The sequence below is a fragment of the Pleurodeles waltl genome, chromosome 10 (genome assembly GCF_031143425.1).
Source record: "Pleurodeles waltl isolate 20211129_DDA chromosome 10, aPleWal1.hap1.20221129, whole genome shotgun sequence".
Taxonomy (NCBI): Eukaryota; Metazoa; Chordata; class Amphibia; order Caudata; family Salamandridae; genus Pleurodeles; species Pleurodeles waltl.
In genome coordinates, this window is record NC_090449.1 from 90,325,949 (window position 1) to 90,341,322 (window position 15,374).

The 15,374-nt window shown below is 44.1% G+C and overlaps 1 protein-coding gene across 3 annotated transcripts in view; it reads left to right on the forward strand.

Moving 5' to 3' along the window:
* Positions 1–15,374, forward strand: part of TRRAP (transformation/transcription domain associated protein) — a 1,102,174-nt gene that overhangs the window by 1,064,494 nt on the left and 22,306 nt on the right. For all 3 annotated transcript variants that reach the window (XM_069209830.1, XM_069209829.1, XM_069209828.1), the window contains 2 exons: positions 5,117–5,301; positions 11,883–12,086. In XM_069209830.1, coding sequence (XP_069065931.1) covers positions 5,117–5,301; positions 11,883–12,086 — 389 coding nt within the window. The remainder of the gene's footprint in view (positions 1–5,116; positions 5,302–11,882; positions 12,087–15,374) is intronic.

The following is a 15,374-nucleotide window of genomic DNA, read 5'->3' on the forward strand; positions in this document are numbered from 1 at the left end:
ACGTAAATTTAGGATTTCCTGAAATTCTGCCTGGTACACCACTTTTAGGCCATTGCTAGACATGCCAGCCTCACAGAATCCAGGTCCCTACAGACTCCTTTTAACGTCGGTGCAAGTACAGGTGATTTTCAGTCCCCGAACAATTCCTTAGAGATTTTTGAATTGATAAGGAATCTGTTTTCGCTATGTGAAACAGTCCGAATGAATGAAATCCTTACATAGTGATGCTGACTGAACTGAATCACCTTATGACTCCTGGCTAGAAACCATGTGCTCAAGATTGATCTGAAAATAGCTCTAGTTGTGAATAGTGTGTGCCTTCTCGGCCCCCTGGCCTGACTTAGTACTATTCCTTGGTCTATTGCTGAAGGAAAGTATCCGCTGTGTTTAACTGCTTGGCCACTCAGTCTTTCATCCTTCGAAGGTCAATAATACGAGCTACTTTGCTTTGAGGATCAGTAAAGATCTTTGATGAGCGCCAAGATACCCGACAGTGGTAAAGGGGTGCTGTAAAGAAATGGCTCCCTGTTGCAGTTACCCCCCCACTTTTTGCCTGATACTGATGCTGACTTGACTGAGAAGTGCAGTCCCCAGCACCAGTGTTCTTTCACCTAAAATGTACCATTGTCTCCACAATTGGCACAACCCTGGCATCCAGGTAAGTCCCTTGTAACTGGTACCCCTGGTACCAAGGGCCCTGATGCCAGGGAAGGTCTCTAAGGGCTGCAGCATGTCTTATGCCACCCTAGGGACCCCTCACACAGCACAGACACACTGCTTGCCAGCTTGTGTGTACTGGTGGGGAGAAAATGACTAAATCGACATGGCACTCCCCTCAGGGTGCCATGCCAACCTCACACTGCCTGTGGCATAGGTAAGTCACCCCTCTAGCAGGCCTTACAGCCCTAAGGCAGGGTGCACTATACCACAGGTGAGGGCATAGGTGCATGGGCACTATGCCCCTACAGTGTCTAAGCAAAACCTTAGACATTGTAAGTGCAGGGTAGCCATAAGAATATATGGTCTGGGAGTCTGTCAAAAACGAACTCCACAGCTCCATAATGGCTACACTGAATACTGGGAAGTTTGGTATCAAACTTCTCAGAATAATAAACCCACACTGATGCCAGTGTCTGATTTATTAAAAAATGCACACAGAGGGCATCTTAGAGATGCCCCCTGTATTTTACCCAATTGTTCAGTGCAGGACTGACTGGTCTGTGCCAGCCTGCTGCTGAGAGACGAGTTTCTGACCCCATGCGGTGAGAGCCTTTGTGGTCTCTGAGGACAGAAACAAAGCCTGCTCTGGGTGGAGGTGCTTCACACCTCCCCCCTGCAGGAACTGTAACACCTAGCAGTGAGCTTCAAAGGCTCAAGCTTCGTGTTACAATGCCCCAGGGCACTCCAGCTAGTGGAGATGCCCGCCCCCTGGACACAGCCCCCACTTTTGGCGGCAAGTCCAGGAGAGATAATGAGAAAAACAAGGAGGAGTCACTGGCCAGTCAGGACAGCCCCTAAGGTGTCCTGAGCTGAGGTGACTCTGACTTTTAGAAATCCTCCATCTTGCAGATGGAGGATTTCCCCAATAGGATTAGGGATGTGCCCCCTCCCAGGGGTGTGGAATTTATTCAAATATCTACTTGTCCATAGGACAGGTTTCTTCTTAAATCTACTTGTCCTGTAAAAAGATCTACTTGTCCCTTTAGTGCCATGTAGTGTGGCAACATATTATGGCAGCAATCTCGTTATGTAAGAGCTCTGATAATAGCCTCTCTGATTATGCCAGAGCTACTACCATAGTAGGGCTTGAATACTTGCAGTTTCAATCCTTACTGTAGTAATTTCCTTATTTTGCCACCTTTCTGCAGATCTGCATACTGGGGCTGGAGGAAGCAGTAAGCAATAGTTCCAGGGCTGGAATGCCTTTCAGTCTGCAAACCTACTAACCTGCATGTTTTAAAGATTTTCACCAGCTTCTCTCTAATATTTTCCCATAATAAGAAAGGTTGGAAATGTACTCCTGACAATGGCAGAATTAGAACTTCTTCCAGGGTTGGGAAGAAAGTGGCTGGAGGGAAAATTAACTTTCAAATGCTCAACAGATTTTCACATGAGCAAATCTACACCTGTGTATTTACCCATGCTAAAATACAGTTCACAAATATTTTATAGGGGTATGATTTCCTGGTATACTTCTCATGAAAGCCAATAATTCAAAGACATATACCACTGGTGCACGTTTGTGACTTTCTTTAAGGATTAGGTCTGGCATTAACAAAGACATTTTTTTTTTATTAAACTACTATTTCTCTCTCTATTGGCTGGCTTTACTGTGAGTGATCGCATTCTGCTCTTCCACAAGGAGCATATTGGCACACAAAGTAGTTTTGTTCAGTGGCAGGAACTACAGTGGCAATCAGTGATGTAACGAAACTGGAGGGTGCCCCTTTGCAAAGAACATGGAGGAGCCCCCTATCCAGATTCACTCAGGACAGGTGCTGTGCTGAAGGGGTCCCCTGGAGGGCGGCTGCGGGGCCTTTGTTATTCCACTGGTGGCAACGTGTGCTTTTAGAGTTAAAAAACTTTTTGGTGGGTTTTGCCAGTGTGTATTACAATGTTGAGGGCCTAGTAGCTCCCACAACAATAAAGTGTTACAAAAGCCATGTCAAAACAAGACACGCATTGATGAAATTAAAAGACTTATAAAAATGTCAGATCATTATTTGGCTTTGTCAGTGTTTGTTTATTTTCATGCTTCCCATAATCGTGTTGAAAATGGTTACACTGATTTTCCATTAGAAATATGTTTTGGAAATACTAGCATGCATCAACACATTTTATTAAATGACACTTCAAAGAAATAGCACCTAAAATTTCATGGTAGCGAAACTTTTTCCCTACTTGCATTTTTTCTGAACATTTTATTTTAAAAGCAAAGATTCTTCTCTCTTGCTTACAAGCTTCTGCAAACATTTGCATCTAATCAGAGAGCATTCTGGGAGCATTATACTTAGCCTCATAACCTAAACTTTTCAAATGTGTGCACACTTTTTTTTTTTTTTTTTGTACTGGAACCAATGTCAGTAGTGAAGTGTGACCTTAAAACATTTATTTACAGCGCTCACCCTAATAATGAAGGCTTTCAAATAATGAACCATAAATACAAGTTCGAACAGCATTATCTTTTGGAAACACATTACCTCAACTGCAGACAGTTCCACTCTCTGTAAACTGGCAGCCAAAGGGTTTGTGCTGCAGAGGGTTGGCCTACTTGTCCCAAGGACAAAGTAAACATGAAAACTTGTTGCCCTTGACCCCAAACAAGATGTCCGGGCGTCGGGCGATAGGAATTCCGCATCCCTGCCCTCCCCTCAGGAGGGGGCACAAGGAGGGTGTAGCAACCCTCAAGGACAGTAGCCATTGGCTACTGCCCTCCCAGACCTAAACACACCCCTAAATTCAGTATTTAGGGGCTCCCCAGAACCTAGGAAAATAGATTCCTGCAACCTAAGAAGAAGAGGACTGCTAAGCTGAAAAACCCTGCAGAGAAGACAGAGACACCAACTGCTTTGGCCCCAGCTCTACCGGCCTGTCTCTCCCCCTTCTCAAGACACTGCTCCAGGGACCAGCGACCTCTGAATCCTCAGAGGACTGCCCTGCTCTAAAAGGACCAAGAACTCCCGAGAACAGCGGCTCTGTTCACCCAAGACTGCAACTTTGTTTCCAAAGGAGCAACTTTAAAATTACTACGTTTCCCGCCGGAAGCATGAGACTTGCTACTCTGCACCCGACGCCCCGGCTCGACTTGTGGAGAAACAACACTTCAGGGAGGACTCCCCGGCGACTACGAGACCGTGAGTAGCCAGAGTTGCCCCCCTGAGCCCCCACAGCGACGCCTGCAGAGGGAATCCCGAGGCTCCCCCTGACCGCGACTGCCTGACTCCCAGATCCCGACGCCTGGAAAAGACTCTGCACCCGCAGCCCCTAGGACCTGAAAGATCGGAACTCCAGTGCAGGAGTGACCCCCAGGAGGCCCTCTCCCGTGCACAGGTGGTGGCTACCCCGAGGAGCCCCCCCGCCCTTGCCTGCCTGCATCGCTGAAGTGGCCCCTTGGTCTCCCATTGATTTCAACGACAAACCCGACGCGTGTTTGCACACTGCACCCGGCCGCCCCCGTGCTGCTGAGGGTGTACTTTCTGTGCTAACTTGTGTCCCCCCCGGTGCCCTACAAAACCCCCCTGGTCTGCCCTCCGAAGACGCGTGTACTTACCTGCTGGCAGAGTGGAACCGGGGCACCCCCTTCTCCATTGAAGCCTATGAGTTTTTTGGCACCACTTTGAACTCTGCACCTGACCGGCCCTGAGCTGCTGGTGTGGTAACTTTGGGGTTGCTCTGAACCCCCAACGGTGGGCTACTTGGACCCAAACTTGAACCCCGTAGGTGGTTTACTTACCTGCAAGAACTAACAAACTCTTACTCCCCCTAGGAACTGTGAAAATTGCACTGTCTAGTTTTAAGATAGCTATATGTGATTTATTTGAAAAGTATATATGCTATTGTGATTATTCAAAGTTCCTAAAGTACTTACCTGCAATACCTTTCATTTGAAGTATTACATGTAAAATTTGAACCTATGGTTCTTAAAATAAACTAAGAAAATATATTTTTCTATACAAAAACCTATTGGCCTGGAATTGTCTCTGAGTGTGTTTTCCTCATTTATTGCCTGTGTGTGTACAACAAATGCTTAACACTACTCCTTTGATAAGCCTACTGCTCGACCACACTACCACAAAATAGAGCATTAGTATTATCTCTTTTTGCCACTATCTTACCTCTAAGGGGAACCCTTGGACTCTGTGCATACTATTCCTTACTTTGAAATAGTGCATACAGAGCCAACTTCCTACAGGTGCTTTAGAAGCCAGCTATTTATTCTGTAATAGTCCATAAATGTGATTAGGAGAACAGACGCCTGTGTGAAAACTTTGCATGTACCGAGTGCTTCCAAGTGTTGCATCTGATGGTAAATACTGAAGTACCACCTCAAGATATAGCGATTTGTAGTGCTTTAAGCCTGTAGGAGTTCATTCTCATCCCTCTCTCTGAATTTCAGTGCCCCGGGTAGTAGCCGTCTCGCCCCAGATGCGTTTGGTCGAGGACAACCCCTCGTCACTGTCCCTTGTGGAGATCTACAAGCAACGCTGCGCCAAGAAGGGCATCGAGCACGACAACCCCATCTCTCGCTACTACGACAGGCTGGCGACAGTGCAGGCTCGTGGAACGCAGGCCAGCCACCAGGTACGTCAGGCTGATAGTAATGAGACCCTGCTGCATGTCTGACATTCATACTGGTACCTCTGGCATCACACACTCAGTCACTGCCCTCTCCACCCCGAATAATAGGAACTGATCTCCAATTTAATGAGGGAAATATTCTAAAGGTTATCAATTTACAGATTTAGGTCTGTATGCAAGCTCTTCTTAAGTTTGTTATTTAGCACTGTATTTCAGCTTCTTACTACACCCTCTTCATGCCACCACACACACCAATATGTCCTCTTTCTCCCCCTCATTCCCAGTTACATCACTCTGTGGCTTTGTGGTTTTTTTCTTCATTGCCTGGTCAAGCAACACACGATATGTGCACTATTTTACTTGTATATGTATCCCTGTTCTCTGCAAAGTGTCTTAATGCTAATATGGTGGAAAGAGTGACATCAAATTGATAAATAATGTTTTTTTTATCCGGCTTTCATATGGACCACATTATTGCTCTGTTTTCATATGTTTTGTTCTCTTCTCGCAGCTTCAGGCTTTAAGCCTTACCAATCATAAAAAGCAGGTGTTATGTCCCAATCCTATTTCGCTGTATGTGATGTTAAAGGGTTGCATATTTTAGTGAAGTGGAGAAGATGCACCCTGAAGCCGTAAGTCAAAGGAAGTCTTCACTGTTTTTTGCTCAAGGGGCGTATCCATTAAAGGAGTCGCCAATTCAGTCTCCTCAAAGAGTAAGTCGAATTCCAGAAAAGGAAAAGAGGCTTGCAGGGAAAGGAGGTTTTCTTCCCACACAAGAAAAAATCCCCAGGACGGACAGAAGGTTTCTTCAGACCCAGTTGCCATATTGGCAAATCTCCAGCAAAGAATTCCCTTTCAGTCTTTTTCAGCAAAACCTCTTAGTTCCTTAGAAGCTGTCATTGTGAATTCAGGTATTCGGTCACATTGACGCCAGCAGCTCTGTTAGAAATTAGATTTGTAGTTGGCAGAGATATGCACCCTGTCCAAGCAGGACCCACAATCCTAATCAGGGCACACCAGGTACACGCCCTAAATTAATCTGTGCTCCCCTCTGGTAGCTTGGCACAGAGTAGTCCGGCTTAACGTAAGAGCCAATGTGTTAAGTACTTGTGAAACACTTCAAACAGTAAAACAGTGAAAACACCACACAAAAAGGTACCCCACATAATTAGAATAACAGAGCTTAATTTATTAAACAAAACGACAAAAAGCCAATAAGTAGAACCCGAGAGATACATTTTTAAAGAATATGAATTGTTGTCATTAAAGGCTTAAAGCACCAACCGGGGTTATCTGGTCATGCCTGACTAGGTCAAATCTTAAAGGTCAGGCTGATCCTGGGTAAATGTGGGTTGGATGCAGGAACCAGCCTTGGCCCGCCAAAACCATACCTTAGTTCGTGGTTGTGTCGATGTCTAGGACAGGATGCAAGGAGCAAAGGTGGCGGTGTCATCGATCCTGCGGGTGTAGGTGATGCATCGGCTCTGAGCTTCGCAAAGTCGGATTGTGCCAGGAATGGAGGCGAGGCATCACGCCATCTACGTCGGCGATACAAAGACCTTGATCCTCACAGCAGTGGCGACGCCTCAGTGTCAATGGAAATCTGGTGTCCTCGATCCTCTCAGCAGCGGCAATGCCTCAGCATCAGTGGAGATGCGCTGGTTGATGCACCGGTTCAGAGCGTTGCAAAGGCATCAGTGTGTGTTTTAGCAGTTGCAACACTTTATGCCCACTTCCAAGGGCCAAGGACTGGATTGGCACTACTTGGCAGGGCAAGACACTCAGATGGCAGAGTCTAGGTGCTGTAGGTGATGAGTTGGAAGTCTTCGGTTCCCCCTGTTACTTCAGAAGAACATGAGGCAAGCTAGCAGTTCCTTGGAGTCACTTTAGTTCTGGGTTGGAGAAATGCAGGCCCAGCCTTCTCACTCCCAGGTAAGGAAGGCAGCAGGACATCACAGCAGAGCAGGAGTCCAGCAGAGTGACAGCCCTTTCAACAGCACAGAAGTTCTTATTCCTGGCATAGAATTCACAGGTCCAGAAATGGTAGGGTTGGAAGTCCAGTTCTTGTACCCAGTGGTGCCTTTGAAGTGGAGGAGACTTCAAAGAGTGGCCATTGAAGTGCATAGAGACCCTGCCCTTCTTGCTCTGGCTCCAGACTCACTACGGGGTATGCAACCCTTTGTGTGGGGACAGCACACAGACCATTCAGGTGTAAGTGTCGGCTCCTCCCTCCCATCCTGCCCAGGAAGGACCATCATGCTGTGGATGGCCCATCAGTCACACCTAAGTTCCCTTTGTGTGGCTCTCTGGTGGGAATGCTCAAAAGTCCAGCTGTTACCAACACCAGACATGTTTTTAGAGACAAGCAGACAGCACCAGATGGGTACAGTAAGAAAATGCCATCTTTCTAAAAGTGACATTTTCAGAATTACAATTTATAATCCGACTTCACCAGAAGTTGTGATTTCAAATTTTGATTCCAGAGACACCAAACATTGAGGGTCCCATCTCTTTGCAATTGGAAAATACACTTCTAAAATATAATAAGGTAAACCCAATGTTCTGCTATGGGAGGAATAGGCCGTGCAGTAGTGCAAATGTGAAACTTAAAAGTGCTTGTCCTACCTTTTACATATATTGTACCCTGCCCCCTGGGGCTGTCCAATGCCGATCCTAGGACTGACATACATGTATGAAAAGGAAAGGTTTAGGCCAGGCTAAAGGTTTATTTTGCCAGATTGACATCATATTGTAAAACTGCACACACAGGCTCTGCAGTGGCAGGCCTGAGACATGTTTAAATGGCTACTTCAGTGAGTGGTTCAATTAGTGCTGCAGGCCCACTAGTAGCATTTATTTTACAGGCCCTGGGCACAGTAATGCACTTTACTAGGGGCCTATAAGTAAATTAAATATGCCAGTTGTTGATAAGCCAGTGTTACAATATTTTAAGCAGAGAGCGCATGCCCTTTATCTTTGTTTAGCAGTGATAAAGTGCCCAGAGTCCTAAAGCCAGCAAAAACAAGGTCAGCAAAACAGGAGGTCTGAAGGCAAAAGGTCAAGATAAACCATACCAAGAATGTCATGTCTAACACGCTCAGACCTAGTGTACGGCACTGCACCTTTGCATGTCCAGGCAATGGCTAGATCTCAAGTGTAGCAACAAAGGTGGGTGAAGCCAGACAATGACAATGGTGTCTTTACAATACTGACATCAGTGCCATAGGGACCTGCTACGGAGTTGGAGTAATGTTACCAACTACTTTTTGTTTGGCATGGTTCACAGAAGCCATATTTAGGTAAGCCAAAAAAGGCTCACTGAATTCGGCTGTTAGCAGAGCATTTACCTGTCACCAACGATATACTCAGTTCGAGGACCTTTTGTCTCTGATTCTGGTTCCTTTATGCTGTGAGATGCAGCCAAGAAAAGGTTTTGTACTATTGTGAGGCTGATAATTTGTTGCCTTATGGACTCAGAATCGATTAGGGGCCTGCACCTACATAGAAAAGGATGTGAATGGTTCTGACACCTTCAATGAGTGTGACATGCAGTAGCCATCATGGTCCTTTAGTGAAGCAATTTAATCATTTTTAACTGGTCATTAAGGCAGCATGTTCATATTTGGTGGGGTCAGATCTGTCCCTGGCTCGATGGGGGAGATATTTACGACTTATGATAGGTGCTCAGGATTGGTTATCAATTGGAAAAAGTTCCTCATATTTCCAATGGGGATCAGGGAAGTCTGGGGTGGTCTCCCCATGCCGCTTAAGGTGGTGCAGAAACACCTTTCAATACTTGGGTCTCTGGATAGCAGTGGATGGCAATACCCATTTTGAGGATAACTTTAGCCCTACTTTTGCACAAATTGAAGGTGGATGGCATCCATTGGGAGGCACTCTCTTTGTGCCTGATGGGTAGAGCCTCACTCTTCAGGAGGATCGCCCTTGCCAAACTCACGTATATATTTTGATGAATAGTCTGCATGCTATACAAGCAGCATTATTTCATAAAATTAAGACATGTGAGAACCCTGTTTTTTGCTTAATAGCCTTCCACTTATGGCTCTACGCACCCTCCAGTGGTCCACATATGAAGGTGGAATAGCTCTGCCAGACATCGCACGTATTATGAAACCACGTAGGTCAGTATTGTGAATGAGTGGGTGTATGTGGCATTGGAGGACCCGGCCTACTGGCACGATCATGATATCCTAGGAGTCATAGGTGCTTTATGGCTGCAAGATCAACATGAGTGCATCGACGGCGACTAAAAAGATGCTCTCTGCATGGTGTACCCTACAGAGGGAAATGAGGTGGGAAAAGAGATTAACACCCAAAACCCCTTTGTGGTTGGGTACGAGTTTAGGTGCAGTATCATCCCTGAAGAGATTTAGAAAACGAGATCTTATCTGCCTCTCTACACTAGTGAGTGTGTGGGACGCCAATGGTATGGTCCCGTTTGCTCACCTAAGAAAGGAAAATGACATGGCATCCACTCAATGCTTTATTATATCAGGTGTAATATGCCCTACGGGCGAGAGTTGCCTTAGAAGAGGAAGCTATGGAAGAGTCCCTCCTTGAGAGACATCCCCTGGGCAACCATATGTTGGCCAAAGCAATTCCCCTTACCTGTAGGTCTCTTATGAATAATACACAGGGAGAGTTAACACAATTAATGGAAAAATGGCAAGCAGATGTAGGGGAGCTGGAGGATGATAATAGTCAGGGAGGCTCTGCTGTTTCTCAGGGAAGTGGCCATACAGGTGAGGTTTTGTCTGATTCAATTCAATTTAAAATTCTCCACCGAATATAATATACTAGGGTACTCTTGATTAAAATAGGTAGAGCCACAGATGATTAATGCCTGTGTGCTTGTGGCCAGCAGGGTTCCTTTTTGTACTTGCTGTGGGACTGTCCCATGAGCCATACATTTTGGCAAGGGGTAGGAGCGTGAACTGAAACAGCCACTGGGATGCCCATAGTAAGACCGGGCCCTTAGATGTTGTTTGGGGTGTGGGGAGCCTCTGAGCTTACATCCTGCCAGAAAATCTTGAGAAACCATGGCTTTCTGCTGGCGAAAAGGGAACCTGCACGGAAATGGATGAGTGCGGTGAGCCCACAGCTGTGGGACTGGAATTGGGAGATGAATATACACCATGTTCTGGAGAAATTAGTGTAGGAGGGTCGGGATGGCCCAAAGACGTTCGATAAAGTGTAAGGTGGCTGATCTCTGGGAGATTAGGGATTGGGAGCTGTGAGGTGTCACATCGGGTCTCTGGTGGGCCGTGCACGATTGAGGTTGAAATGATAAGAGAACCGGATATCTGGAATTGACTCACCTCAGCATGATGCTCTAGTACGCAACATTGTCCTATAAGAGAGCATGGACACACTTGGTAACAACCCAGGTTTTTAGGGTCTGGGGGCAAGAAGCAGAGGCCGAGTATCACTGCAATGTTTTACTAAGTTGCTTTTGTGTGTATGTTCCATAAATATCAATAAAATATGTTCTAAAAAAAAGGCAGCATGTAGCTTCAAACTACTTCTAGTGACATCAGAGGTCAAATCTAACTTCTATAGAAATTCTGCAACTTTGTTATTTCACCAAACTCCTCTAGCTCCTGCTTGTTGGAGCTCTGCTAGACCCTATCCAAACAATGTGGGAAACATCTGTCATAAATAGACAAATAGCGTATTGTCATGTACCACTAGACTGTACGTTTTTTTTTTTTGGCTTGCCTCCTCAGATAGTTTAGTGTTGCTGGCTTGAGAAAAAGTAATCAACAGGCATTCCCATTCACACCCCTGGATAGCGTCAGAGACTGGACTTCATTACCCTAGCGTTCTTGAATGGTGTAGCTTCCAACTGCATGTGACAAATGCTTTATGTCTGCTATTCGGCTATTATCCTGCTTGGTGGGAAATGGCTGCCGTGGTGACCCATAGTCCCCCAGACCATAAAGGAGACCATTGTGTGGAAAGTTGGACATGGCAGAGAGGCATCCAAACACATATCAAGACAGTGCTCTACACAGCAAACTCTGCAGCAAGGTCCACGAATAAATGCAGCTTCATAAGGAGGCATGCCTGGATGCATTGCTGCTGCTTCTCTTGTGATGTGCACGTAAATCACCACGTTTAATGATGCACAAGTGGCTGCTGTGTCCAATTTGTTGGGTTTGTTGACCTGGAGAATTTGCTTCCAGCGCTCATTAAATCCAGCAGATTATCGTGTGTCAGATGCGGCTCTGGCCTTAAAACCTCGTTTCGTTAAGCATTCCCTCTCTAAAGGGTTGTTTGATTTGGAAAAAAAGAAGTTAGAAAAGAGTCAAAAAGTCAGTGTCGTTACAGTAATGACCCCAAAGACTAAAATACTATGATTTTTGTTACAAAGCAGGTAAGCTTTGTTACACGCTTATACATTTCAAAATAATGCTTGACTTATAATTGTATTAACGTCTTTGATGCTTTAACTCTTTTTAAATCTTAATAAAATTGCTATTCAAAAAAAGTTAATTAGGTTTTTAAGTCTTTTGTGATGGCTCTTAAAGTAGTCATTATTTTTGTGGTTCATTGTATTTTAGGTTCTCAGAGATATTCTTAAGGAAGTGCAAAGCAACATGGTGCCAAGAAGCATGCTGAAGGAATGGGCGTTACATGCTTTCCCCAATGCTACAGACTATTGGACATTCCGAAAGATGTTCACTATTCAGTTGGCATTAATTGGTTTTGCTGAATTTGTCTTCCACTTGAACAGATTAAACCCGGAAATGCTACAGATTGCACAGGTAAGGTTTCAGAAGTGCACTTCCTGTATCCTCAGGAAGGGTGTGTAGTGCATGATCTTGGAAGTACTAAGATCTGTATAAATAATGTATCCGGCCCGTTGTCTTGAAAGGACAATCACACTAGAACTGGCCTTAACAGATCATAACAATCATGTTCAAACTGATTCCGAAACTGGGTGGAAGTCACTGCTCATTCCTCTTTAAATGTAAAGTTTGGGGCGTCTCTGTATCTAAAAGTTCAGAGAGTAGACTGCTGGCGATGTCCACAGCCGGTTTCACCGAGGGCCGCTGAGAAACTAGGACAAAGTGCAGACATATCATAGTGTACTGTATGCATTGCGTCTCTCTTCCATTGTCCGGCCACAGGAATCAAAGCTCTGGTAATAGAAATGCAATCAAGGGGTTCCAAGGGCAAACCAGAACTCGCTCATCCGTTCCCAAAGGCTGAGCATCCATAGACTCCCAGGTTACCTTTCTTCGTAAGCATTAGAAAACCTTTTGAGCCTCGTGTTTGTGCTTCTTGTTTTAACTGCCCAATATTGTCTATATATAAATACCTCTCACTTTTAAAAGATTTTAGTCTGCATGTACAATGAGTTAATTTCCTGTTAATTGCGGTTACGCTGCAAGTCCCAATCCTGCTATTGACTTTTGAAGTAAGCCATGACTACTTAGAGTGGAACCAGTTAGAGTGAAATAGTACCCGTAGTATTCAGCACCCACCATGGATGTTACTAAAAGCCACTCTCTGCCTCATGACCTGGAGAACAGGCCTATGGGAGATGTGCTAGCGATGCTCATATTCTCAGACCGAGGCGTGCAGTAAATCTTAATGGCGATTGAAAGAGAGGTCTTAGAGATGATAAATTAGTGCCACATTTATGCTTTGATTTGACCTACTTCTTACAGTCACAGTTTGAAAAAACAATATCTTGCCTAATGCGTCCCATGGTGATGCTTTTTAATGGTAAGCTGTTGGTTCAAGAGCACCTGCGCAATCACCCTTTATTCAGCCTATGAAATTAGGATGCCTGCGTTCTGCTGCCATTGAGGTGCTGGCTGTCTTATAGGTGTATCTTGGAAGACCAGGTTAGTGTGTGCAGATGGAGTTACCTCGCTCTCAAGAAATCAGCAACCTGGCACTTGGAGAAAAGTGTGGTGTAAAAGAAAACATTGAAAACATATGCAGAGTAGCTATCAACACTGAGAGTACAGTTTCAAGTACATGCATGTGTTGTTGCTTTTTGATTGACACATTTAAATGATCGGTGTTGGCTGTGAAACACAATTGAAGTTTTCCTAACATCTCATCACAATATTGAAAATTGTTAGGAAATGTAATCTCTACCAAGTCGATTTAGATCCTTAAAGATAATATTTAGACGCTCAAAAATATTTTAAGTTCATTTGTATTTAAATTGCTATGTGCGTAAATTAAGAATTTATTTTCATTTAAGTACCATTGAAGACATTTTAATGTGCAATACATTGCATTTGTTGTGGTGTGGTGTCTTTGGTTTATTTTAATTGACTTTTCTGATGCACTACTTAAAGCAAGAACTAAACGTGATTCCCTGTCACAAGGGAGATTGCTAAATGTTGATTTTTCTTCTGAGTACAGTATTAAAATAAATAGAATGTGATAAGAGTGAAGTTTGACTTTGCAGTGATGACATAATCCTGCTCCATTAGGGGGAGCTTTCCAATGATGCGAAGGGAAGTTGCTAAGAAAAAATAGCAAGCAGTTGTATTTTTACATTTTTTGAGGCACATTTTAATTTTTGGGTATTAACCCCGTTGAAGAAAACAAAAACATGTAACTGAATATAATTATAAAATACCAAAAATGTATTTGAGCACTTACTCGAAATAGTTAACGTGGCATAGCTATGAACTCTAGAATACAAGAACTATAAAGGAAGAACAGTAAACAAGAACAGTAATCAAAAGATGTAATTATCACTATGTGCATATTCTTGGAAACAAAAGACTTCAAGGGAAGACCAGGAAATGACCAGCTGTGGCCCAAAACTCGCATATAAAATAATGTATACGAGCATAACAATTCCAGGGTGATCTGTGCTTATTCATACTAAGTTCAATGTGATTTTGAAGTGTTATAATGCTGATAATGTTAAAGTCTTCTTTAGTACTATTTCTTATACTGAGAGTTAAACTGTTCTTTCTGGCAAAACATTAAATACCGATTTGTCAAATAAACTAAGCTGTTTAGCCTCCGACTTTCTTCCACATGCCTCATTCTCATGGAGTGGAGGGCAGAGTTCTTGGGAGAGGTCCCAGGCATGGGATTCATGTTATCATTGAAAAGTATAGGCACTGGCCATGACATCTCATATGCTTTGCGGGGCTCTCTAATTGTTGTCAGTATCAAAATATGTCAACCACAAATAGATTGTGCCCCGTATGTCTAATTGTTAGGAGCTAGCTTGGCCTAAGGGGGGTAGAAAGGCCAAGGTTTGTCTTCTCAAGAATGGTAATATCATGGATATTTGTAAAGTTGCTACTTGGTTGGATGCTTTTATCTAGATTCAGTTGGTAGAAACGGGGCTGCTGTTGGTCGCCCCAGGCTAATTGTTTTGTTTATATCTTTGTCTGCATCCGACTAAAGAGCTACTCCTTCATCTTAATAGGGGAGTTAAAAATGAACTGCAACAATTGCAAATTAATGGCTAATGTTGATTGGGATGAATAAGTGCTCCCCTGTAGTTTCTTCATCCACGCTTTCCATCTTAGGAGTACCTATTGTATTGTGTGCCTGACAAAAAGAAGTACAGGAATTAAGTGCAAACACATGAGCAATTGTAGTTATTCTCCTTTGTTCCCCTGGGGTCCTCATGTCGAACTCCGTACTTTTTGCCTGGCTGACTGTTTGGAAGACATGTTAGTCTTGCAACCTGGTGATTAGTGGTTTCAGAAAAATACGATTAACAGAGGAACATAGCCCTCGAGACTTCCACAAGCAGAAAACAAGGCATAAAAAGATGTAAGGTGATTCATGAATGGTGCTAGGTTTTGGCTTAAGCGTCTCTACGAGTTCCATGCTATCCTTTTCTCTTTAAGACTCCACACTGGTTTGATCTACTGTGAAGCCTGGAACCTGCGGTAGAACCTGCCTTCTAAGCCGACACTAAATAGCCCTGCAGTAATTCCGGATTAATAGGTGGAATATAGAGAGCCCATGAGGCCAACGTGTAGTTTTAAACAGCCTTGGTTTTTACTGGACCAGTTTTATAGATCCACAAGAAAATTAACTTGACAAACCGTCTT